Genomic DNA, 27361 nt, shown 5'->3' with positions numbered 1-27361 from the left:
TTTCTGTGGCCACCGGTAGCCTCAGCTGTGTTGTGCCTGAAAATGAAGTGAGTGGCGAGCAGCGTCCCAAGCTGTCCGTGTGACTCATTGTGTTTGTGTGTCGCCAATATTGGAACAGACAGGAATCGTCATGGGATGCTGATTGCAGGCAGGAGTGAGTCAAAAGGTGGCCGCCTTCCTGTGAGCTGAATGTGCAGGAACAGTTCAAAACTTTTCTTGGCAAGAAAGTGCCCTACTGCAGGGGTTTTTGGTTTGAATGGAAGGAGCATTTAATTTAAGAGAGAGATTACTTAAAGTGGCACATAACAATATATTTGATCCTCTGACTAACTTTGCAGTTATTCTAAATGTCTTCTTGTAAAACTCAAGCTTAAGCCCTTCCTGTCATAATTTTAAAGCTAGTTTAATTATGGATCTCAAGAATGGAGGGTTAAATACACTATCAGGTTCTGACTGCAAAGCTATCTGTCAGGGCATGTTATGACAGAGGCTTTGTCTACACAAAATCTCACGGAGTATAGTGTTATATTTAGAAAAAGTGTCTGTATTCCAGCTGTGAGAAATCTAGTTTATAGCACTCAATATCTGTGCAGAGAAAATCTGCTTCCTTTAATATGCATTTAGCCTAAGTTTCCAAGCACGAAGATTGTTACGCTCTTAGGAGAAGAAACTTATTCACAACAGATACAGAGATTTCAAGGAGGACATCAAGGAAGATAAAATACAGGAAGCCAAATCCTAAAAGGCATTACTGAATAAAGAAAGATGAGTATTTTCAGTGGGCTGAACTCCTTACTTTTGCCAGTGATTTACATAGAGGCCAAATTTTCTCCACGTCAAGCAGGAAGGAATGGGGAAGAAACTCCACATGTTGAAAGTCATGTCCACGTATACAGCATGTAAGTGTAATTCATAAGGGAGTAGTATCTGTGAACTTAGTTGAACTCTGCTTTATTTGAGGCCAAGTAATTTCAGAATTTCAGTAAAAATTCAGAATTTCTTACATTTTTTTCCTGAATAAATTGCATGACAGCTTTATTCAAAACTTCAATAATGTTTTGATTCATAAAATTAGCACATTTGCAGGATCCTTCCTTATCTCAACATTTCAAAGAAATGTTCGTATTTTCACAGTTTATCTCCACTGAATCATTCAGAGGGCATGCTGTCTGGGTCTGATCCAGAAGTCCACCCTATCTGCCAATATTGTGTACATAGTTTCCCAAATACGTGGCCTACTGAGCACTTAAGACTGAAGAGCCTTTGTATGTTGCTCATAAAAGAATTTCCTAATAATGGCTGTCTCCAGCAGATAAAGGTGCAGAAGTTGCGGGATGAGTTCTGGTCTGGGAACCAGAGCTAGCAGCCAAGTAGATGTCAGGGAGACCTGCAGCTCTACGTTCCAGACTGCAGGTGCTTCCCTTACTGCCCTGCCTCATTCCCTCAGAAATGCAGCGTAAACTGCTCTTCTTTGATCAAATTGCACTTGTAGTTTCCAGATTCCAGTTTCTCCTAGGCTGTACAGCAATCACCACTTTTGGTTCTGCTTCAGAAACACCACATACTCAGGACTGGGGTGAAAGTGAGTGGCAGCATCCAGCTTAATGTGAAGATCTAGAATGCCATGAAGGTCTGAGGCTGGTGCTTCACCCATTAATGCATTCTGGAAATCTTGCTACACTGTAGCTATGTGGTAGACCGAGTTTCTCTTCTACTCTCCCTGGCTTAGAGGCAGAGCGAGACAGGAAAGACACCTATTAAAATACTGCTGGGAAAAGGAGCTTGAATTAGAGGGCTCATTAGAAGTCTGAAGACTGGGCAATAGAAAATGTTATTTTGTTTTTCGGAGTGGAAAAAAAATCATTTCCAGTCCCCAAGCTCCCATAGTCACAGTTCTGTTGTCTTCCTGGGGAATGCCCCATTTTGTTTCAGACGCTTCTCTGCCGCATCTTTCTGGATGACAGCTCTCTCTAAAGAATAAAAGCACTGTGATGATTCTGCAGATGGCGGCTGTCAGGAATCCTTCACTGAAATTTTAATACATAGTGGGACCTGGCTTGCTCCTAAGCTCAGAGGACCAAGTGATACACACAGAGGTCTCAAGTATGACATTACATTTGTTACGTTATTCAGCAGGAGTGTGGAGGGAATTTGAATTAAAGAGTTTGAAAAGAGCTTTGAGGTGAAAAATGAAAAATATTCCCCTTCTGTAGGATGTAGGTCTCCTGTGTCTCACATAATGCGCTAAGCACGAGAAAAAAAGGATAGCTGATTATGACTGGAGCAGAATTTTAACAGAAAACTGAGAATAGGTGTTAAATAAGGAGGATTGAGACCTGCAGTTTCTCTTGTGATAATGCTGCAAAAGCAAGAGTCAAAATTGACAATCAAGATTGTGAAGTTAATTAGTTACCCCATAGCAGGCTGCCACCCGTAGAAGTGCAGCATTCACCCTGCACTTTTGATAAAAAAGTTCATGACTGAAGTCATCTGTGTCACCTGTCAAGTTGACCCTGTTGTTCCATTGTTCACTCGAAAGCATCATGTTATGGGGGCATCTGAGAATCCTGTTTCTTTCTCCTTTCATGGTCTCTTCAGCTTCCCAGTGATTCTAGCTCTAACAACCTTTTAAAATTTCTGCTAGTCAGTCCAACCCCACATTCACAAACCCCATTCTAAAATATCTAAAATATAAGCCTGAACCTAGTTTAATGGGAGATGCAATCAATACAATTTGTGTCTAAGCAACCAATCACCTCCCAGAAAATGACTGTATAGACAAACTTCTGGAATGGTCACACTGTGGAATGGCATAAGTACCAGTACAGGTGGCTGTACTGAGCTGCATTGCCATGGAGAAAGGAATGGAAAATAATCACAGCATGCCTTAGAGAGAAATGAAAATGCAAAAACTGTATGGATCAAGAGTTGCGATGGGGCCCAGCACGTCACACATGGGTGAAGGTGTTTGTTACACTAATGTTAATTATACATTAATTGCTAATTTAAAATGTTACTAGACACAGGTAAATTGATACTGAAGCCAAACAAATGGCTTTTTTCCCATCATTATCGCAACTGCCACATAAATTCTGAAATACAGACAACTTCTGTATATGTACACCAGTGAATACTGCGTAACTGACCACACTAATCATCAGGAACTCGCAAGGAAGCTGTTGTATAACTGTGACCAGGTTCTCACAGGTACCAAATAGTATAATCTGTTTATAAAGCTTCAGATTTATCCAACTTGATTTCAAAAGCAAGCAATGTCCCTTTCCTCCATTACTAGTAGAGAGGCTTCTCAGCAAACTGTTTTCATTAATGCAGTGTTTTCTCAAACTTCTTGTATGTGTTCACTACTTTTTTGAGGTCACCTGTCTCTGTGTAACGTCCCTAGAGTCCAAGCCATCTAGCCAGGAACAAGCAACTCCTCATACTGTCAGTATTGACTTTGCTGTACATTTAGTTGTTTTTACTAAAGGTGATTAGCCACTTGTTAGCTGACACAGCTGTCAGATACTTTTTTTTTACAAAATTACAGATACTTTTTGCACTACTGTCATGGAGGAACTGAACTGCTGCCAGCAGTAAATCTCCATAATGTGGAGATTTTGGGGTGATTTTCTTTTGATAATGTATTGAATATGTGTATAGAATTAATAATAAAATATATTTTAAGAAATCTGATCCTTCACAGTCCCACTTAAGCCTTTTACGAGCCCTCTTGGGAACTATTAGCTACAATTTGAGAAATAACTGGGTAATGATTAGGAACATACTGTTATTTTCTGTTCATTTGATTATGTCTGATCTAATGTGTGCTTCTAGCTGAAAGAACAACAATGCTGAACCTTTTCCTTTTTCCATAATTATTTACACAGAAGAATGATATCTCTTTTACCCTTCAGTTTACTAAGTTTTCGAAGCCTACAGATACATAGCAGGCTCTGTGCATTTGCTTCTATTCCTTGAGAATCAGTGATCAGATTTGTACATAATGGTCCCAGTTAGCTTGCTTACTGCGCACTGATTATTTCTGAGATGCTTCCTGTTCTTACTGAAGATGATCACATTCCATGAAATGTGAAGCTCCTGGGGCTGAATTTTTTTCTGTCTCTAGATGTTTCGGTGCCTGTCATTTACCTGATAGTTGGGAACTAGGTGACATTTTTTTTTTCATCTCACACTTGTGCAATGGCAATGATTTCAGCATCACAAAGTCAGTGCTTGTACATGGATGATCTTGCTTAGGCAAAACTTTCAATATTTTCAAAGAATTTTTGTCTATAAGTAATAAATGGGACAGAATTGGCCTTTATTCGCTTTAAAATATGCCAAAACAAAACAAATGCACTCAAGGCAAAAAAATGCAGGGCCAGACTTAGTTGACCTTTTCCATATCTGATTTCTAGCATGTGACTATTTTATTCACTATAAAGTATAACTTTAACAGACACTCAACTTATGCTAATTGTTTTTTCAAGACAGGCTTAATTTTGGAGGGCTTTAGCATTGGCATTTAGCTTTAAATAAATTTGAATATAAGCTTTTTTTTTGTTTTGGTTGGGGTTTTTTTTAGAAAAAAACCTAAGTCTAACCAGAGAAAAACAAGCATTAAGCAGGTGGGAGTATTTAACTGGCCATCTGCAAGTACAGAGGGGAAATGTGGGTTTTCCAGGGTATAAATCTTCCAAGAGAAGAAATCAAAATCATTCTACTCTGGCATTGCAGACAAAGAGAGTATTGTTTGAGAACTGATTACAACATGCACTTCAACAATAGCTGTAGGTCAGCAGAAGCACAAAATACTGCTACCAATGACATATGTTTCAATTAAAACAAAAATAATTGACCACACATTAATGTAATGAAAACCGTAGGCTAGTAACAGTAAATGCTCTTTAGCAATTTTAATATTTCCACAAAGCTGTTCCCAGTATTTTTTCTACCTCTTATTGATCATTTTTCCACTTCATAGCTATCCTCATGCTGTTTTACATATTCCTTCTCAGCTTCCTTTATATTTTGGTACTGCAGAGGACTGATTAGTGGGAGATGCTCTAAAGATACAAAGACCTGGAAGCTGCCCATTGTCATATTGAGCATTACTACTGTTATTACATGACAGCCAATCTTGCTTTTGGAGAACTGCACCAAAGATCACAAAAATACTATCTTGCTGACTGCAGGAGGAAGCTTTGCTTTGTATTCTGGTAGAGAACACAGTGATTGAGGAAGCATCTTGCACTTCTCACCTTAAGTAATGGATTGTCCAAGTTAGTGTTAGAGCACTGTCACCAACTTCTAAGGCTTTGATACTAAGGAGAAACTGCAGTTACTGAGGCAATGTATTCTGTAGTGCCCATGTCAAGGATCAAATCCATTATTATTCTTTTAAAAATACTGTTATTGAAAGTATTTCATTTCAATATTAAACAACCTTATTTCTAAATATAACTATGGTCCTATTTCTCAAAAAGATTCTGTTCAGAACAATGTCAGAAAGCACACAGTTATTGTTTTTATGCCTAACCGATGTCCTTTCATATCTAGATCACTGAGACCCAAACTATACATATTCATCTTGCAGAATAAAATGTTGTCTTTCAAAATAGTTACCATTTTATAAATGGACTTTTTCTAAGAATTATAATTCTATTTTCAGTTAGAATTCCACCTGCTTTTAGGAGTCTAAAGATTCAGACAGTGATAACTGTTCAGAAATCTACTGATACTTTAAACATAATTAAATTTTTACATTTTATGTCTTAGTGGACATCTCTCTTAACTGATAGATATTTTAGGTGCTGTTGGTGGAAATTTGTAGTGTTGGGTAGTGTCACTTTTTTTTTTTTTATTTTCTCTTTTAAATTTTCAGGGTAGTCCTTTGTGTAATAACAGGTTAATTGTTTGCCAGCTACATACATACGGCAAGACACTCAGTATCAGCTGAACTGTGAACGTGAAAGTATCAAAATATCCCCATATGTGAACTCTGCAAGAAATAAATATTACCCTCTACTTAAAAAAAACCCAAAGCTAACAACCAAACCCAACACCCTTACTGAGGAGAGCTTTGGTCTTCCAAAATGAGTGTAAGGGAAAAATCATCAGGAGCAAATTTTACTCTGTCAAAGAAATCTCACCTAATTTATTCTGTTTACAGATTTGGTCTAATAATGATTGTTTCTCATACCTCTTCATAAAATGTTCTGAGATCTACTGATGAAAAGTGCTAAGAAATAAAAGAATACTTTTCTGTTGTACACGGTATAGTATCATAATTTTTATAGTTTTTATAATTTTCTGTGATCATTATTTGTTAATGTCGTTTATGATAATAACCAGGACTGAATTTATCATTCTGAAACTACGAATAAAATACATTACTTGCTTAGATCCTCTGCTATCTAGTTACTGTACCATCACCCCCTGTCACGCTCCCAGAGAACATGTACAACTGCTTTGAAAATAGTTTCAGAAAATGTACCATCAACATAATTTATAAAGATTAATCTGCTAACATAGATGTTTAACTAGCTTTCAGTCAGTACAAGATGGTTTGATATACCATGATTTGCCAAATGTATCTCCAGTTTGTCTCTTCTGTTCCCCAGAAGGATCCAAATTCACTCACATAATGATTAACCCATTGTGAGAATGGTGGATGACCTTCATTGCACTATGTGTCAATAAAAATACAGATGGTGAATTGAAATGGTTTTCTTCCAAGGACCAACCCTCGTGCTCTTACGTCTGGATCCAAATTTAACAGTTTCAAGAACAAGTAAGAGGTATAAACACACAAAGCAACCTGTTCTGACCTCAGATCTATGAGCAGAAGGTTGGACTAGAGATCTCCAGAGGTCCTGTGCAATCTGTTATCCTATTGCCCTATATGCTATGATCTTGCAATCCTACTGTATACTAGTCCAACAATAGACGCCATATGACTGCATTCAGATACTGCAGCCACAGTCTGACCAGTTGGTGGTTTGACTGGTTAGCAGAAAGGGTAAATAGATTCATGGGAACTATTCCTTTGTCAAGCAAGACTAATAAAAGCCTGACATGCCCTAGTGTCAGCAAAACCATCTGTAGTCACTGAGAGATGATACAGGTACAAACATACCTGCCCCATGCCTACTCTTCAGTTTCTAAAGCCAACCTACACACACCCTAGAGTAAGCTGATCTCCTGCCAAACCACAAGATTATGAAACAAGGAGAAGCACAGGACAAGCAGGAGCAGTTTACTCGTGTTACATTTTGTCTTTGCTCCCCTGTGCCTAACAGTGCCTCTGCACATTTGGAGTTTAAGTTCTTCAGAAGACAGAATGGGGTTTTCTCTTAATGTCTCACATAGTGATTAAGGAAGTGAAGGGCTTTGGCCTCTGACCTATGTTTCTAGGTACTGATAATTCAGCTGTCACTTGAGAGCAATAACTACATGTTCTGAGAGACTGTCATGGTAGTGAATTAATTCTATCTGTTTAACTAATGTAGTTCTGTGAGAAAAGCATCTGTTCTTTTGACTGAAGCCCTTAGGAGATACTGGATGTGCCATTTCTCTTGGCAGCATATTCCAACCACTAATGTCTTCTGCTGTTAAAAAATGTGCATAATTCTAATTAAATTTTGTTTAATTTCAGTTGATAGGTATTATTTCTTGCTACACTTCTCACTGTAGCCACCTTCCAGTCCTCATTTTGATAAGCGAAACAGATTGTCCTTTTTAAGTCACTTTATGCAAAAAAAATTCTCCAGCCTCTAACAATTTCTCAGCATTGACAACAAGGACACCAGAGGCTAGTGCAGTATCACTACAAATATCCCCCCAATGCCATATGTAGAAGGCAAATAACATCTCTTCCTACCTGCCAGATCTCTGGTTACATAGACAAGGATTCCATTATTTGCTTATACCATAGCATTAGACTGGCAGCTAATTTTAGCTGGCTTGGCCACCATCAACTCTCAATTTCTTTTCCGTCACTGCTTTCCACAACTCTGCAGACATGGCCTACTCACTGTATTTTTAAGGAATTCTGCTTGTGCCTATATTAAAACACTATATGGATGGGATGAATTTACCAAACAAGAGAGATAATATACCCCAGACCTAACTTAATTTCCTATTTAGCCACTTGTTTTCTCTTCACAGCATATTGGTTTTACTTCCTCATTGCTGAAAATACTAATACATTTATTTGGGTTTTTTTCTCAGTATTAGGATCCTCGCGCTCTCCTGCCACGTGTCCTGAGCAACTTTACTGTTCAGAGCTGCTGTTCAGTGGATCCCACCTACCAGTTTCCTGAATAAACTCATCAGTTCCACTAAGCCAGGGTCTGTAGTCTACTGCTCTGCTTCCTTAGCCCCACAAGATCATGAACTCCACTTCTCAGTCACAACAGCTCAGGCATTGATAACTAAGCCATTGATTACCACATCCCCCAGTTAGATTCATAGAATCATAGAACAGTTTGGGTTGGAAGGGACCTTAAAGATCACCCAGTTCCAATCCCCCTGCCATGGGCAGGGACACCTCCCACTAGATCAGGCTGCCCAAGGCCCCATCCAATCCAGCCCTGAAGACCTCCAGGGATGGGGCAGCCACAGCTTCCCTGGGCAACCTGTGCCAGTGCCTCACCACCCTCCTAGTGAAGAAATTCTTCCTTATGTCTAGTCGAAATCTGTCCCTCTCCAGTTTATACTCATTACCCCTTGTCCTATCCCTGCACTCCCTGATAAAGAGTCCCTCCCCAGCTTTCCTGTAGCCCTTTCAGGTACTGGAAGGTCACTATAAGTTCTCCTCGGAGCCTTCTCTTCTCCAGGCTGAACGATCCCAACTCTCTCAGCCTGTCCTTGTGTGGGAGGTGCTCCAGCCCTCTGATCATCCTTGTAGCCCTCCTCTGGACCCATTCCAGCAGCTCCATATCCTTCTTATGTTGAGGATTCCAGAAGAAGTTCTTTCTTATAAATTAATAGCAGATCCAGTTGTGAATAATCCTTGGTTGGTGCAGCCAGTATCAAGAAGTTATCCTTGATGCTCATTTCAGAAATCTCTTTGACTGCTTGCATTCTGATGTGCAGTGCTTGTAGCAGATGCCAGGCAGACTGAAATTCTCCCAAAATCCAGGGTCTGTGATCAAGAGACTTCCTTGTTCCTAGTTAAAGTTCTTCTCAGCGGGTTGGCTGCCCAGTTGGCAGAGATACTCTTGTCACATATTGTCAAGTGGATCTTGTCTCTCCCCAGTGATACAACATATGATTGGTGTCTTTTCTCAAACAGGGTAAGTTACTGCATTACAATCACTCACTGTGGTAGATTGAGATTAGAAATTCTTCACTAAGAGGGTGATGAGGCATTGGAACAGGTTGCCCACGGAAGTTGTGGATACCCCATCCCTGGAACTGTTCAAGGCCAGGCTGGATGGAGCTTTGGTAACCTGGTCTAATGAAATAAGTCCCTGCCCATGGCAGTAGGGTTGGAACTAGATTATCTTTAAGGTCCCTTCCAACCCAAATAATTCTATCATTCTATAACTCTGTAACTGTTTTCAAAGCTCTGTCCCCTCAAGCACACACAAGCACATGCACAATCCTGGTCTACCCACCCTGTTTTTCCTTAGCTGGTCAAATACCTGGAATACTTAATTTACAAACAATTCCAGTCACTCCAAGGGGCTTAATGATGACCAGTAAGTGATAATTTCCAATTCTCTAAGTTGTTTCCTCACATTTTACCTCATTTTAATGGAAGATGGTATATAAAGTGTTTATGTATTTCCCCTCATTCTATGCATCATGAGTTCGGTTTGCGCATAAAAAAATTACCTCAGTTTACACAGCATTTAAAAAAAAAAAAAAAAGTCTCTCTGTATGTTACTAATTCATCATTTTCCCAGCTCCGCTGCTTATTTGTGCAGCCTGTCCCAAGCAGTGACTATGGATTGGTGAGATTTGGCTTCCAGCCAACTTCCTGTTTATATACTGAACATGATGTGATATGGTATAGAATATCTTTTTTGGCCAGCTTGGGTCAGCTGCCTGGCTATGCTCCTCCCAGCTTCTTGTGCACCTGTACACTTGCAAAACATGGGAAAATGAAAGAAGTACTTGATTTCTTAGCAACAACTAAAACCATCAGTGCGCTATCAACAGTTTTCCCATACTTAATCTAAAAAAGAGCAGCTGCTGGGAAGAAAATTCACTCTGTCCCATCTAAGCATAAACATTGCCTGGTAACAACTAAACCAGTATGTATTATCAACATCATTCTCATACTAAATATTAAACATAGCAACTACTGGGAAAAAAAAAATGTTACCAGCAGAAATCAGGACATTAGCCTCCAGCCACGATTAGCCCACACCTGTCAGATGCAGGCCAGCACAACCATACATCCCTGACTCTTTCTGAAATGTGGTCGAATACTCGAGAATATCTATATTTTCCCTGGGAACTACACAGAAAGAGCACTTCACTAAGTATATTTTGCCTTCTTTCTCTAATTTATGGGTAGGAAGGAACTTCAGAGCACTCTCCATTTGAGTGTCTTTCAAGATTCCTACAGTTCCCATGACCTGTACAGATCCATTTGGCGCCATACTGGTTCCAAACTGAATTATCTCACAGATAATTGTACAAGCTTCTGCAATAGTGCAATTTCTTCTTGTATTTTTGCTTTGGAGAGACAGCATGCTGTCATATTTTCTTCATGTCATTGTTTGAAGACTTTGTCCACTCTGGATTACACAGGAGCATCTCTAGTGGAATGTCTGATTAATACTATAAGTAATCATATTACAGATGTATCTTGCAGCATTGTATTTCAGTAGATGAACTGCTGGACATCTAAAGGTTTGACACTTCTATCTGGCCAGATACTTGTTCTTGCTTTTTTGCATATAAACGGCCAATCCACTGCTATTGTTTCTATTCTTTCTCATTTCTATGCTGTCTTTCCCTCATGGTTTCTGTGGCAACAGTATTTTAATGGAGTCATCCAAGAGGCATTAATTTTCTCAAATTCTATACTTTTGAAATTTACACTTCTAGATCACAGATATAAAAAAGCTAAAGAATCACAAAATGGTTGGGGTTGGAAGAGACCACTGGAGATCATGTAGTCCAACCCACTGCTAAAGCAGGATCACTTAGATCAGCTTGCACAGTAACATGTCCAGGTGGGCACCTGGTTCCAGTGTTCCATCATTCTCATGGTAAAGAAGTTTTTCCTCCTGTTCAGGTGGAATTTCTTGTGCTCCAGTTTGTGCCCATTGCTTCTTGTCATGTTGCTGGGCAACACTGAAAAGAGTCTGTCCCCATCCTTTTGATACCCAGCAGAGTAGATAGACAGGGAGGATAACCTCCTTTGAGCTGCTGGCCACAGTCTTCTCCATGCACCCCAGGATACCATCGGCCTTCTTGGCCTCAAAGGCACATTGCTGCTCATGGTTCACTACTTGTCCACCAGGACTCCCAGGTCTTTCCCAACCTAAATGATTCTGTGATTCTATAGCTTAGCTATCTTTAAGCTTCTTTAACACAGACATCAACATCACGAACAAGTAATCCATATTTTCCCTATAGTCTGCAGATGAACAGGGACATCTAGATGATTTGTTTTATTCCTAGGTAGACACTTCAAGTTGTTGATATAAATGACTACTGTATAGGCCAGCTTTTTTTTTTCTCTAAGATGTCTGAGGCTGGAGCACGGAAATCTCACTCAGAGAAACGAAAAATAAGGTCAGAAAGGAGAAATTCATAGGTGCCTGCCTCTCCATATTCCCCCCTTTCAGGGAGGCACTCTAGAGGAACAGCTTGGACAAGACAACTGCTGCTTAGATGTCAGGAGTCACTCTTAAGTTAGTCTGGCATTAAGAGTAATCAAGTTGACAGAATCATAAATTGGAAAAGACCTTTGAGATCATCAGGCCCAATCGTACCTGTCCACTAATCATATCCCTAAGCACTTCATCTACCTGTCTGTTAAACACCTCCAGGGATGGTGACCCAACCACCTGCCTGGGCAGCCTGGTCCAGTGCCTGAGAACCCTTTCCAGTGAATAAATTTTCCCTAATGTCTAATCTGAGCCTCCCGTGGCACAGCTTGAAGTCATAGTTCTATTTTTGAGTTCTGTGAGCCTATGAGTTATGCCTATTCACTCTCCTCACCTCTACAGACCACAAAGGAACTCTTTCCTTGGAAGCTCAGCACTAGTGTTGTGGAAACATCCACCAGCTCCCCATATGCCCCAACCTTCCACAGCCAGAAGCTCCACACTTGTGTTACGGAAACATTGACCAGCTCACCACCTGCCCCAACCTTCCACCGCCAGCGCTCGCCTAGTGACTGCTGCTTATATTTCAACTCCAGGGCCACATGAGGAAGAAAAACAAGAGCAAAGCCTGAGTACAGCCAGAAGCTGAATCAATATCTTTATCAGTGATCTGGATGAAGACATTGAATGTACCTTGGAAAGTTTGCAGACAACACTAAGCTGGGAGGAAGTGTGGATCTGCTGGAGGGTAGGGAGGCTCTCCACAGGGATCTGAACAGGCTGGACTGATGGGCTGAGACAAATGGTATGAGGTTTAACAAGGTCAAATGCTGGGTCCGGCACTTGGAGCACAACATCCCTGTGCAGTGCTACAGACTGGGGGAAGAGTGGCTGGAGAGCTGCACGGAGGAGAAAGACCTGGGGGCGTTGACTGACAGCCAACTGAACATGAGCCAGCAATGTGCCCAGGTGGCCATGGAGGCCAATGGCATCTTGGCTTGTATCAGAAAGGTGTGATCAGCAGGTCCAGGGAGGTTATTCTGCCCCTGTACTTGGCACTGGTGAGGCCACACCTCAAATGCTGTGTTCAGTTCTGGGCCCCTCGCTACAAGAAGGATGTTGAGACTCTGGAGTGTGTCCAGAGAAGAGCAACGAAGCTGGTGAAGGGGCTGAAGAACAAATCTTATAAGGAGTATCTGGGAGAGCTGGGGTTGTTTAGCCTGGAGAAGAGGAGGCTGAAGGGAGACCTCACTGCTCTCTACAACTACCTGAAAGGAGGTTGCAGAGAGGAGGGTGCTGGCCTCTTCTCCCAAGTGACAGGGGACAGGACAAGGGGGAATGGCCTCAAGCTGCACCAGGGGAGGTTCAGACTGGATAGCACAGAATAATTTTTCACAGAAAGGGTGATCAGGCACTGGCAGAGGCTGCCCAGGGAGGGCGTTGAGTCACCATCCATGGAGGTATTTAAAAGACGAGTAGACGAGGTGCTCAGGGACATGGTTTGGTGGCAGACAGGAATGGTTGGACTCGATGATCCAAGAGGTCTTTTCCAACCTATTGACTCTATGATTCTAAATATCCCACCCCCCACCTCGCCCGCCATGTTGGACCGCGAGGCCCGCGAGGCCCCGCCCCCGGCTCCGCTCAGCGAGTGGGCGTGGCTGAGCACGAGTGGGCGTGACCGAGCGCGGCGGGGCGTGGCGGGCGCGCGCGGGGCGCGGGGTCTGAGGCGCCGGGTGGGAGCTGGGCGGTGGGGGCGGCCCCTGTCGGCCGCCCTTCTCTTCCCCGGTGCTTGTGATTGGGCGGAAGATGGCGCTGGGCGGATGGAAATCCTAATGACGGTCTCCAAAATCGCTTCCATCTGTACCATGGTGAGTGAGGGGCCGGGGCGGACCCTCCTGCGTTGCCGGTTCCCCTGGGGGCGGGCCGGGACGCGGGGCGGTGGCGGGGGCTGCGGGGGGCTCGCGGCGGGGCCGGGCTCGCGCACCCACGCGGCGAGGGGAGTGCGAAAGGAGCTCCCGCTCCCGCCCGGGGATGGAGGCGGGGTGGGGGGGGCTCACACACCCGTGTGAGGGGGGGGCGGGGAGTAAGCATGAGCGCTGTCGTGGGTGGAGATCGGAAGCGGAGCGGGGTTAATCGGCTTTGGGAGCCTCAATCTGGCCGTGAGCACCAGTCTGGGCCAGGGGCTCGGAGGGAATCCCGCCTGCGAACGCGGTCACCCAGCACAGCTTTTCCCCGAAGCGCGCCGAAAGCTGGGAGAGAGAATCTTCAAGACCTGTCTGGCTGCGGGCATGGCTTGGGGCAGGGCTTCCAGGAGCGCCCTGATCCACTTGACGCTTGTCGCCAGCTCAGGGGCTGTGGCTACACTGCCTGCTGGCGGGCTGCAGCGCCTCCGGTTGCTCCAAGCATTGGCATCCCACGGGATCTGTTCAGCCAGGCACGCTCCACGTGTTGGCGTGTAATTCAGCTTGTTCGCATCGATCCGGGGCCCGGAAGGCTTCTTCCAGTGATCGCTTTCTCATTACTCTCTCTCTTGATAAATTACAGCTATGAGCAGATACATAGATCTGAAAAAGGTTGTTTTGGTTGTTTTTTTTTTAAAAGAGGAATGGGAGCTCAGTAGATCTGCCGACAGAGGAACAGGGAGCTCAGTAGGTTCTCAGGTAGAAGAATGGGGAGCTGAGTAGGTCCACCGACAGAGAAAAGAGGAGCTCAGTAGGTTCTCAGGTAGAGGAGTGGGGAGTTGAGTAGGTCCACTGACAGAGGAACGGGGAGCTCAGTAGGCTCTAAGGTAGAGGAATGGGAAGCTGAGTAGGTCCACTGACAGAGAAAAGGAGAGCTCAGTAGGCTCACAGGTAGAGGAATGAGGAGCTCAGTAGATCCACCGACAGAGAAACAGGGAGCTCAGTAGATCCACTGACAGGAGCGGGGAGCTCGGTAGATCCACCAACAGAGGAACAGGAGCTCAGTAGATCCACCAACAGAGGAATGGGGAGCTCAGTGGGTTCGCAGGTAGAGGAATGCTGAATTTAAGGGAAGAACTATCCCTTTGTCAGTAGAAGTCACTGCTTCTTGTGGGAGAGATGCGTTGATGGCTCATAGCTGAAAGTCTCACTGAAAAGGTTGTGCTTTTTTTACTACCTATTCCATGGTCAAATGGAACTTTGTTCCAAAATCTGTCTCCACAGGGGAAGGGAAGAGATGGTTAAGGGGAGAAATGGACTGTCGTCGGAACTGGCCAAGCAGCTAGTTTTAAGATTTTTCTTTATTTACAGTTATTAGAAATGACATCATGTCATTGACATTTAAGTCAATCCTGAAACAATTTTTTTCAACTAAAGTTCTTATTATGATTAACTGAAGTGTCTTTATGCATGCGTCTGAAATTCTCTTGGTAGTTAGGTATAATCTATCCAACCATAATCATGTGCACCGAGGTGGATAAACTCCAGGTATAAGATTTTTCCTGTGCCTTTCGGATGCATAAGCTTTAGTGAGATGGGACAGCTAGCACAGGACAGGATACCTGCTGTAAAAGTTTTTTTCAACACTTAATATAACATTGTCCTTAAAAAATATTTTGGTGAAGATTGTGTGAGGACAAACTTGGCATTTACTGTGGAGTTGTTTAGAACAATGTGGTCGTGGTCAGACAGATCTTTTTAATTCTAACAAGAGTCATATAGCCACATTTAAACATATGTTTTGAAAAACCAAAAAGGAATATGATTGCTGAGTAATACTATTTTTTTCTGGCAATTCTTCTTTGTGTCAACTCTTTGTCTGATAAATGACAACTTCCTTCCTTACAAGTTTTTCTTGCGTTTCCCCATGCCTCTTAGAAGAACTCTAAGGCTGTTGCTTCTCTTCTTCTATTTGATTACTACAAAACAAATAACAGGTAATTTTTGTCAAGAGATATTTTTATCCTTCACAAACCTAAATTGCATGTACACTTATAATCTGCTATAGAGCAGTCTGGAACTATGTTGAAGATACTCTTTCACCACAGTGCTGTGTTTCATGACTTCCTTTTTTTCTATCAAACTTTTACATCAGCTTATTTGCTTATATATTATGCATTTTATCCTTGTTGTTCAGACTGATTATTAGAAAGCTATATACTACATTGTACAGTAGTGGCAGGTTGTGTGGGTACAGTGAAGAGTGATTGGTTAGCCACAGTGCCTTCTGAGATGATCTTTCAAGAGCACATTCTCTCTACAAAGGGTTAGTTCTTTTGTATGCTTCATCAGTTCATTGATCTAGTGTTCGTACCTGTGATGGCAGAGCTCTTCTTACAGCAGTATCTCCTAGTGTTCTATCCCTTTTCAGCTTCCCTGGACTTCTTTGTTCTACAGCACTGCTCTTGCGGTTCCTTGTTCTGCAGTGTCTTAATTATGTGGCAGGAGATTGTTACAAAATAAGTGAGTTTAAGTGTGTAAGTTTTGTTGGTTTTTTGTGGGTTTTTTAGTGTCTTTGCAGTAAAAGTAGAACTCGTTTTTTTACCCTCATCCATGCATTAAACTGCAGTCAGCCTTACCTTGCTGGGTTATATGGGGGTTTTATGCATGACTGGGAACTAGTAAGGTAGCCCATGCCAACTTCAACAAAGATGTGCCCTGAGCTGTTCACCATAAGATAGAAATTGAATCTACTACTTCTGCTTCTGTTGTCTAGAATTCAGCAACTGCTTGCCAGCAGTTGAAAGGTATCAAGTCTCATAGTAGCTGAAGAAAAGAGAAGATAGATATTGTCTTTGTAGCTTAAAAGCTGCAAAACGATACAGACACCAGTCTCAGACATACAGAAGGAATTTGTAATGGTAGTAGTACTTGTTTTTCAGCGTTTCTTCTAGAAACTGGTTGATTAAGTTAGTACAACCTGAAAAAGTTAAACACAATGCTAATATAGAAGCTATAGCATTAGACATGAAAATCTATTCTTCATGTTTCAGATATTTGTCTACATGTTCCCTTCTCTATCTACCAGTTTAATATCCTGTATACAGACTCAGTGTCACTGAATGTTTTCAGTGATAAATGCAGCCCCTCGACACTGACATCAAATCTGTAGTTTGTACCTAGATGTGGGTTGTATGAGGTAACAGCGTGTTCTGCATGAGGAGTCTGCATGTATCTTACTACACAAATTTTTGTTTTGTTTTGGGAAGGAGTAAGACTTGTGGAATTGTGCTGAGTGGCTGGCTATTGTCCTTTTCCTGCCCATTTCCTGTCCAAGGATACTGTCACCAGTGCTCTCTTGCACATTTCGGTCACATTTGAGAAGGCTGAAAGGGTCTTAGAGGTACTTAAGTTCAAACATGCATGTGAGGGGGAAGAAAAAGTGACTTACAAGAAACGGATCCTCTAAGTGCCCTGCTAAGGGAAGGTTGCAGTGCATCTGCTTCAGATGTTGTTATCAGAAAGGCTTAAAAACACTTAACGACAGTAAGATTTTGTAACTAACTGTGGGATAGGTAAACATGTATGGACTTTATTACTGCTTAAGGAACTACTTGTTTGCAATAGGGCTTTCAAAGCCGATTGTGAAATTTTCACTTAACATAAACTGATGTTTTCCAGTTTGCAGTCAGCCAGGAATGGCCATGATGTACTCACTTCAGCTCCTTCTAGTTGCACTGTCTCCTCTAAAGCACAAATTATTAAATGTTAATTGATGATCAGGTTAACAGATTCCACAGGAAAGTGTACAGAAGACTGGTGCTGGAAAAAGTGAGAACTGAGAATTACAGCATGGCAAGAAAAGTTGTGGAAAAACATAGCTTCAAAGTGAGTAGGTGGTAGAAAAGGCAGAGGAGGAGTGGACTAAAATAACACATAGAAAACAGCAGTGTTCTGGTATTCCTTTATCCAATTGTCTGACTTGCTAATGTAGCAGAGTTGGCAAGAAGGAACATGTGCTGTGTCTCAGCCACTGCATTTCACTCTGGCATCATGACCTGAATCTGCCTTATCGGTGGACTGGAGTGTTCAGGCACGTGTTCTGTTGTGATTCTGCTGCAAGCACATTAAATTTTGAAGAAGTGTTTTTTAGGTAATTTCTTCTTTAACAAAAGATTCCATCAGTCACAGTGCAGTAATCAGTGTAGGCTACAAAATTCTGTATACCTTCACTAGCGGCACAGGCAACGAAGAGTCTTTGAATACATGGCCAAAAAAAAGGGAAAGCACTAGTCAGTGAGAGCTTAAATACTGTGATTTATTTTTGTGAATTATAAATGAATAACTTGATTTTACACTTGTAATATATTATTCCTGTTCAGGAAAACACTGCTATGCCTGGTTTCTGAGTCTCCCTTTTACTCATAATGCCTTTTTGTCACTAGGAGGAATAGAAGTGTTTCCTGTTTGTTGTTGATGTTCATTTACTTATAGCTAGGGTCACATTTGAAATACTTGGCTTACACATACATATGCAACATGATTTAGCTATGTGAGTCACCTTTTATCTTTATTATTCCTTGCTTCTTGAGAGAGGTGAAGAGCATTTAGGGGGGGTCTAGCATAGTGCGTGTGTGAAGGGTGAAATGGATCTTAAGAATTTTGACAACACATACAAGTTTTGAGGTAAGAAATTTCTTTTAAAGGTGAAATTTTTAGTTTTAGTCAGGAGATTTACACTCAGTAGTAGGCTGTAACAGCAGACTACTGAAAAGGTGACCCACCAAATTGTCAACTGATATTTATTCTATAAAGGGGTAGATTAAAAGTGCCTTATCCCACCCCAGTAAAACTAACACCAGTATAATCTTCAAAGCACATTACACTGGTTATGAATTAAGTCTTTCTAAGAGAAATGCTGCCTACTCGGTTGGATGATGTAGGGGTGCTTTAAAACTGCAATTGTTTACCTTGTTTTTTTTTTCCTCTCTCTAGACAAGCACTGGGTGCATTTTTGTTAGTGCTTTGGTTCAGGTAAGGCATGTGCAATTCTGAAGAAATCCTTTCAAGCATTACAATATAGGGTATTTTGGTTTGCACCTTGGGGTAGTCTTAGAGTGCACAAATTAGTTTCCTTTTAGAGGAAACAAAATCAAGTAACATAGTTCAGTAGCTGCTGGGTATTCAGTCACAGAGGCAGCCCTAGAACTAATTTGGCAAAACCCTCTGAAACCCAAAGTCTCTTATGTCAGATCATGAGGACCAATGGGTTTGCTTTATGAATTGGCTCTAATTAACTTACCCATATGTTAGCTGTTTGTGTGTCTTAGGAGTACTACTTTGACATGTAGCACCACAAAAGTGTGACCTTTGAGACAGTGAGAAGAGGCAATAATAAAACTGGAAATAAAATTATTTAGTAAAAAATTATTAATTATTATATATATATTAAATATATACTTCTGTACTCTGCAGCATACATCACAGACTGAAATCTCCTACGTCTAGATCACAAGCCCACTAGGTCCATCTTGGCTGATGAAATTCCTAGTAGTAGGCTCTACTGCTATCTTAAAGCTCTGCTGACCTCTTGTCTGAAAGAGACCAAAGTCTGATCATAGTTGGTGGTGTCCTAATGCATCTGTATTTGCATAATGGAAGAGTCAGCTGGGACTAGTAATATTTATTGTAGTGCTGAATGGGAAACATTTTGTCTTGAGGGATAGTTAGGTTTTAAAATAGCTTTTATGGGTCAGATGTGAACATGCGATTTAGCATACTCTTTCAAGCCCCTGCTGCATACTGTTTTTTTGCTCTCTGCAACCAACACACTGTGCACAGTATAAATGATTACTTTGCAGGGAGGAATAACATCCTTTATGACAGATAAAAAGAGAGCTGTAGAGGGAAGTCTTAAGTAGCTTGAGGGTTTTTATATTGCTGTAAAACATCCATGCTGGTTTGTAGTAAGAAAACATTCATAAACAGTTGCATTCAAACATAAGTAATACCAGGCTTTGAAATGTGTGGAAGTCTAAGCCTTGAATGGAACAGGGAAACCATAACAATACTGGAGTATCTTTACATGTCCTTCTTATTGCCAAGTTGAGATCTTTATTGTGCTAGAAAACTAAGTACAGTGTTTAGTTCTATACAAAACAGAAACATCAAAGTTTATACCATAATATTCTTCCTTCCAATGATGGAGTAAAGCAGCTGCTCCACCCTAGCTTTGAAAAGAGAATTTCCTAAAAGCCTTCCCTTGAATTTATTTATTTTTAAAGAAGTAGAAAATTTAATAATAGGATAAAAAGGCCTCCACAGGTCCTTTTTTTCCCCCCTAGTTTATTTTTAAATAATATCCACCTTGCTAGAGCTCGTGGGTGTGTAAGGCTGCAAAACTAGATATTCAGAAGTTGTGAAATGCTTTAATCTTAAATGAGGGTTTATACCCATTTTCCTTATCACCAACAGCACCATTTGAGAACAGCTTCTAAAGTAGTAAGTCCTGCAGCCAAATCCCCCTTGTAAAGGAGGGGCTTTATCATCTAATTAATTGCAGGGGATATGACTGTTGAAAAAGCAGCTTGGGCCATGGTGTGAATGAAGCAGAGCTGTACTGTCTCAAGTGTGGAGTTATGCTTTTTGCTCAATTCAAGTTAGTTGTTACCTCCTAATGGGCCTTTGACCATGTATTTCCAGGTTCAGAACTACTGAGCTAGATTGTATAACCACTCTTAAGTTCTGCAGTACCACAGTCGTGTCATGGCAGATACCAAATAATATAATTTAATTTTCATTTTCTGCATTTTGACACGGTCATAATTTTATTTCTGTCCCCTATCCCCCTATCTGTAATTTATCTGTGAAGGTCTATGTGCTGCTTTTAATGCCGTTTGTGATTTTGATTTAATTTTATTGTTGTAATACCCAGGGCTATTTGCTGCTTCTTTGGTGTAAAGAAAGAACTTGGTGGGAAGGAGTCAGATCTGTTTTAAGATTCTTTGCTTTATACTGTGTGCTATTTTAGGTTCACTTAGGCCTGACTTTGGACTGGAATAGTCATGCTCATATATTAGTTTGGTGTAAGAGACATAAATATATCTATATCTGATCTATATATGATTTTGTAGACCATCTAAATGACCTGAGAGCGCAAAGCAATAGAGAAATCAAAGGACTGATTTTTCTGCATTTGTGACAAATGTGAGTAGCTACCTATGAGCTTGTCTTTTCATTAAGCAACAGACTAACTAAACAAGTTTGGTTAATTTGCCATGTATGATTCTTCAGCTTCCCCCGCCATCTCCAGAGTAAAGGCAGAAAGGTGTTTCATCTGTTTGCAATATTTAGTTTCTGATTTATTTTTGTTTTCCTCCCTCCAGACTAGAGAGAGCTTCAGTGTAAATGAGTTTAGTAAACCTGAAGTCTTAATGTCTGAGATCTGAAGTTGATGTTTTGGTGTTAGCAAGGTCTATAGTTGTGATCAGAGGTTTTTTGTTTTGTTGGATTTTGGTTATATTTTTTCTTTTTTTTTTTCAGTTGGCTGGTTTTGGTCTTTTGTCCTTGCCAAAAAAATTGACCTTTTTTTTCTCAGCCAGATAAATTCACTATGTATGTAGTTGCAACACTAATGTTTTATTTGTTTTGATTTTTCTAGGGCGCCAATGCCTCAGCTTTGGAGAAAGAGATTGGTCCTGAACAATTCCCAGTGGATGAGCACTATTTTGGTTTGGTTAATGTAAGTTTAAGTCCGTTACTTCATTGCTTTGAAATGCCACCAATGGATTTGTTAAATACAAGGCTGCAATTGAGTGAATAATTAAAACACTGAAAGATATAGTCATTCAGTATATGTACTTATTGAAATGTGTTTCAATATTCAGTGTATTTGTTGGAATACACTACTGAACTAATTGGTGTAATTACACTACGTATTTAATATTTTATTTCCTTTTACTAATAGTAGGGTATTTTTAGAATCACTTTCTTGCTATTAAAATGTATAAGTCTTAATAAAAAAGCTGTTTAAAATATGTAGCTTCTAGTTCATAATATGCCAATTTCAGTGAATAAATACAGGAAAAGAAAAAATCTTTGAAAGGCTCTTGATGATATAAAGTGTTCACATTTGCTATTTGTATTAAGATTTTAAAAAACCACGAAGCTTGAAGGGGAAGACAATAGTGGAAAAATTTCTGGTATTATCCATGAAAGGTATATCTTGTTAGAAATTGTATTCTGAAATGAAATATTAAGTTATTTTCTTTATTGGGGTTTCAGAAAGTACATATTTAAACCAAGCTGATACAACAAAAGCTATCGTCTTACTTATCTTAATGAAGCTAATTACTTTTAATGCTGTCCTGCTGCTATAACATATATCTCTACATCTAGATTCTCAGCAGTGACGTTGTCCAAGAGTCTGCAATCCGAGTATACACTGTGCAGTCAGTAAAACACGTCTGCTGCTAAACTGACTTACATGCATCTCAAATGCTGTGACTTAAATTAGTAATTTTTTCCTTGCTCATAAAATTTGAAATACCTTCAAAATAACATGTTAATACTTGTTAGTTCTGCAGCAAAGTGTAGGCTTTCCATCAGAGCTGTTCCTTTTTTTTTTCCTCAAATTTGTTATTCTGTTGACAGATGACCTGTCTTCTAATTGTCCAAGTCCAGAAAGGATTTAAGACTTAACAGTAAAATCGTATTGAATGCCTCATCTTGAAATTTTACGTATTTTCTATCCTTAAGAAAAGTTTCAGTAGAGGACCATATTCCTAATATATAATGAATATCAACAAATTCTGACTTTCTGTAGTCCAGAAAGAGTAGGAAATTTGAGGAGAGATCTGTCTTTAATTCATTGCCCTAAACTATAGGCATAAGAGGCAGGCAGCTCAAATATCAGAGTGCTCTTAACTTGCTGTATAGTACAGGAACATTACTTATATTAAGTTTAAACGATAAATTTTTATGGAGCAAAATTGTTTGAATTGTAACAAATAGTAAAATGGGATTCCATAACATATATAGCACACTAGTGGTGTGGTTTTCAGATACAGTGGCTGGCTAAGGAATTTCAGTCATTTTATTGCTTGGATGGTTTTCAGATCTGTTACACAGATTGCGTTTACTGACACGCTATGTATATGCCATAAATATGTAATAAGCTTGCAGAATTTAAATCTGCTGGGAAAAGGAAAGGTAGTGACCTCTTCTTTAGCAAATCATGGCCAGTGAACATTCAGAAAGAATGACAGAGCTAATGGTAATTAAAATAAACACTAGATAATTAGATAATAAATTAAGAGTGCTATTAGATTGAGAAGTGATAGAAATCACAATTTTTGCCATCATTGATGTCTGTAATTGTTTTGTAGCAATTACAAGTGAAGCTCTGAGAGGTTCATTAACTAATAAATTTTTCAAATTTCTTTATTCATTTTGTTTGTCCTGACTTTGTCTGGAGTAATGGAAAAAATAGAGATAAGATGGAAATGAATAGCTGTATTCTAGCTGTGTAGTAGCTTGCCATTAGAGAAGTCTGGAATTCAGGAGAGAATTTTAGATAAAGGTGAAAATTCTGGAGAAGAGATCTGCAAATTGTAAATGTAGAGAGCTAGTGTAAAAGAAAAGAAAGCAGAAGGGCTATCTGATCTCCTCTCCAGCTTTGTGGTGGAATCTAGGGGTTATTCAGAGGATGTGCTGGAAGAACAATCTGAAAGGTAAAAGAATTAAGAAAGGTCAATTATGGGAAGCAGATGGAAGACCAGATGGTTGATGGGATGTTTGATTCTGTCAATGAAAGCTCTAAATGGAAAATTCAGCTTACGTCTGAAAGGACAATACCATTCACTAAATCAGTGGGAAATACTTAAGATGTGTAATGAGATGAAAATGCTATTAGAATGATGTCCCATGCATATGGACTGCCAAGAACATCCAGTCTGCCTATCATTCTCTTTACCTCTACAGTGCTGTAATGCAAACTTCAAATCTATGCACTTCACAAACTCTATCAATGATTTTATCCAATGAGTATGAAATAATAGACATTTAAAATATCGTAAGAGCTACTCTGGTAACTCATCAGCAGTTTACCAGACTTCTAGAGCAGGAAGTCTGGTTATTCAGGCTCTTGCAATGGATTTGATAAGTTTGGAGATAGGTACTGGAGTGGCCAATTGTCAGAGCTGCCAGTGCATCAAAGCTGGGAGGAACCCAGCTTTATGTGAAACATACAGAGTGTAGTATTTTTGTGAAAGGAAATAATCTGATTTCTCACAATTTAGAAATATGGAGTGAAAAGAAGAGAAAATTTGGGTTTTTACTTTTCTTGGGTATTTAGAAAGTAGATATCTGTATTTCATTAATTTGGAGTAAAGGAAAACAATTTACTTTCCAGTTGTCTGATTAAATTGCATGGTGCTCTTATTTGTCATTGACTCAGTTGGGAGACAGGAAAAAACAGTTGTTTCTCTGTTGTTCCTAAGATGTAAAGGCTTTTAGTTCTTTTTCTCTGTTGAAAGAACCTGCACTTAAAATATGTCTAAATGCTCCGTTTGCTATATGTCTTGCTATGACTACATAGTCTTAGAATTTTCTACCCATATATGCTACTACCTTTCTATAAAACATACATATGAACTTTATTCTCGTCTTTTACAGCATGTGTGTAACAGGTATAGGCTTCAATTTGCAGTTTGAGTGACTGCAGCTGAAAGGTTGGATTGCTTGCTGCGTGCCTTAAAGGTTTTTCTCATGCTTTCAATGTTAGGTAGTAGGTTTCACTGTAGGAGCGCTGTGTAAAATGAGAGCGGCTCTATCCAACGACTGCTCATGATGCCTTCACAGAGGTGATGGGGAGGCTTGCAGTGTTGGAGTGAGCTGGAGACAGTCTGTAATCACAACACTCGAGTGCCTAAGAGCTGGAAGGAGTATGAGAAAGAGGAAGATCTAGAGTGTCTTGGTACGAAGGGGATTATGAATGCTTTTCTAGCTGACTCTGCTTGCCCCCTTCAATTCAGTGGCTTGCCTTCTTCAAAACACTCATGTCCAAGTTGTGCATTCTTTTCCTTTCAGTCTCCATTTGAAACTACCACCTGTACCATACCTTTGACACAAGGTGTGTTTCGCAGCTAAACAAGCCATGTTGCAGTGTTTTAAGAAAACTGAATGCCGATCCTGTAGCTCTAAAATGAGAACTGAAAACGTAGGAACAGGTTAAAGTGGTTATTTCTGACTTTGATCACAACTAATAACATCTGGAGAATCCAATTCCTGAAGTGTCTGAGAAGCTCTCAATTTGCAGCTGAATTTCTTCACAGTATAAGGTCATGCTGTGCCGGTTCTCTACTATTGTGGCGGACTTGTGGTAGATAGATATTTTTACCTGGGCTTATTTGGGAGCTATGAAATTGATGGTATTTGTTGAACATTTTGACCCAAGTAATTGCAAAATGTTACTAATAAATTAAGTATTCAAGTGAGAAAAAATTGATATAGTATTGTTCAAATTTACCTAGTTTTTTCTTGCATTTACATACAGTATACTTGATACTCCTTTGCGAAACAGAAATATGCTTTACTATTTAAAGTCAAGAAGAAATAATTTGCAGAAAAGTTGCCCCTTGTTATGCATTGTCCTATACTTTGGATTTAATTTTACCTCCCTATGGTAATACAAAGCAAGCTAATATATCTCTCTCTCCTATTTTATAGTTTGGGAATACATGCTACTGCAATTCAGTTCTTCAGGCACTTTATTTTTGTCGACCATTTCGAGACAAAGTCCTAGCATACAGGAGTCAACCAAGAAAAAAAGAGAATCTCCTTACGTGCTTAGCTGATCTCTTCCACAGTATTGCCACACAGAAGAAAAAAGTTGGAGTAATACCTCCCAAGAAATTCATAACAAGGTTACGGAAAGAAAATGGTAACTTTTTTCATTATGTCATAATCATAGTAATTATGGCTTGATTCTGAAGTTGACATAGTGGAATACATACATATTTGTTACGCATGAAAAGTGTTCTTGGTCCTACAGTAAAAATAAGAGGTGACCCTAGAATAAGGGTGTAACCCTGGAGATGTTTTGGGAGAGAATCATTGTTTCTCTCTTCCTGTAGAACTGACTGTATTGTCAGTGGCTGCTTAGCAAATTCCTTGCTAATTTTGCCTTTATGAATTGTACTTTTATAATGAAAATATGCTGTAAAGCTTTTGTTCTGTCTTTAAAAATATATTGCTTTCTGAATGCAGGAACCAGTCTCCCAAAGAGCGTGGAAAGGACATTAAGACTTCCCTGCAAGAATCTAGCTTAAAAACCCACAAATTTTTAAAACTAATTTAGAATTTATGCAGTTCTTAGCTTAACCTATTTTGTAAAGGATTAATTAATTTTGAAATCATTAAGTAGTTCTGGCTTGTTTGTTTTAATTGATATACTAAATTTCAAGATATTTACAAATTTTTAATATTTCTTGTTTCTTATCTGCAGGGCTAATTGGTCAACATGTTTTAGAAAATGATTTGACAATAAAATGTAATTGAAACCTTGTAATCTACTACTCAATTTGGATAAAATTCTATTAAAATACAGTATATACAGCATTTTTTTTCCTAAAAATATAACTACTACTATTAAATAAACTGTATGAGATACCATATTTAATACTGCCGTATTAAAAATGTTCATACTGTTTAATCTCTTGAAGACTGTATATGCAGACTAAAAAAGTGTTTAAATGTTATGATTGACCATCTCTGTAGTAAAAACAAGAAATAAAATATTACAATGACATTCCTAATTTGAAGTGACCCCTCCAGCAAATGCACACCTTGAATTGTAATAGTATTGTTTAAAAAAAAAAACTCTTAAGTAATACAAAATTTCTTACCTATGCGGAATGGAAAACTGTAATTCAGTTTTTCAGTAAGTGTATTGAATAACTATGCTGTATGCTGATGCATTTACAGAATAGTTCATTATGTCAATTAATGTTGACTAACTATGATAAATGTGGAGAATGTTTCAAATCGAAAGCAGAAAATAGACTACGGGAGCCACTAAGTTCTATTTAGAATTTTTTTTAATGCTTGATTATGTCATGTCACTAAAATTCTGAGCAGGAGAAGGCAATTGGAAAGTCCTGGTTAGAGAAATTAGATGTGGAAGTTCAGCTTTTGCTAGCTTCTGGTATTTCTAAGTGATGGTGGTCTCACCTTTTCTACAAATAAATGACTAAATTGTCAGGCAGTGATTACGTGGATATCATATATACTATGAAGTGCTTATTGTAAAGGTGTATAATTTTGAGCTTTAAAGAAAAGTTAGTTGAAGAATCAGGTAGGTATGCAATACCAATCTAGATTCTATTCAGTCAGTATCCAACTATACCCGGGTGATGACTGGGAACATGATCTTAATGTATTCCAGACCACAATGATGCTATTCCACCTTTATTTTCCAAGTTTGAATACAGCATACATATATTAATGACCTTAAAGCATAACTGGCTGGGAAGCATCTGCTGGATTGAAGTCAGCTGTAGGTGTACCAATACATTTACTTAGATTTCCTCTAATTATAAAATGAACAATGTGTAGCTTTCATTCTCTTTACCTTTGTTTTGTTGTACTTTCATTCTTCTGTAC

At 39.7% G+C, this 27361-nt stretch overlaps 1 protein-coding gene across 2 annotated transcripts in view; it reads left to right on the top strand.

Annotated features, from left to right (window-relative positions):
- Window positions 1-13483: 13483 nt before the first annotated feature.
- USP12 (ubiquitin specific peptidase 12) overlaps window positions 13484-27361 on the top strand; it is a 34322-nt gene continuing 20444 nt past the window's right edge. For both annotated transcript variants that reach the window (XR_008447483.1, XM_054052434.1), the window contains exons 1-3: window positions 13484-13666; window positions 21360-21440; window positions 25427-25640. Coding sequence is in view for 1 of the 2 variants with exons in the window: in XM_054052434.1 (XP_053908409.1) it covers window positions 13619-13666; window positions 21360-21440; window positions 25427-25640 (343 nt within the window). In the remaining variant the exon portion in view is untranslated. The remainder of the gene's footprint in view (window positions 13667-21359; window positions 21441-25426; window positions 25641-27361) is intronic.

The sequence above is a fragment of the Cuculus canorus genome, chromosome 1 (assembly GCF_017976375.1).
Source record: "Cuculus canorus isolate bCucCan1 chromosome 1, bCucCan1.pri, whole genome shotgun sequence".
NCBI classification, from domain to species: Eukaryota; Metazoa; Chordata; class Aves; order Cuculiformes; family Cuculidae; genus Cuculus; species Cuculus canorus.
The sequence above is the reverse complement of the archived record's forward strand: the minus strand, read 5'-3'. Positions and strand labels throughout refer to the sequence as shown.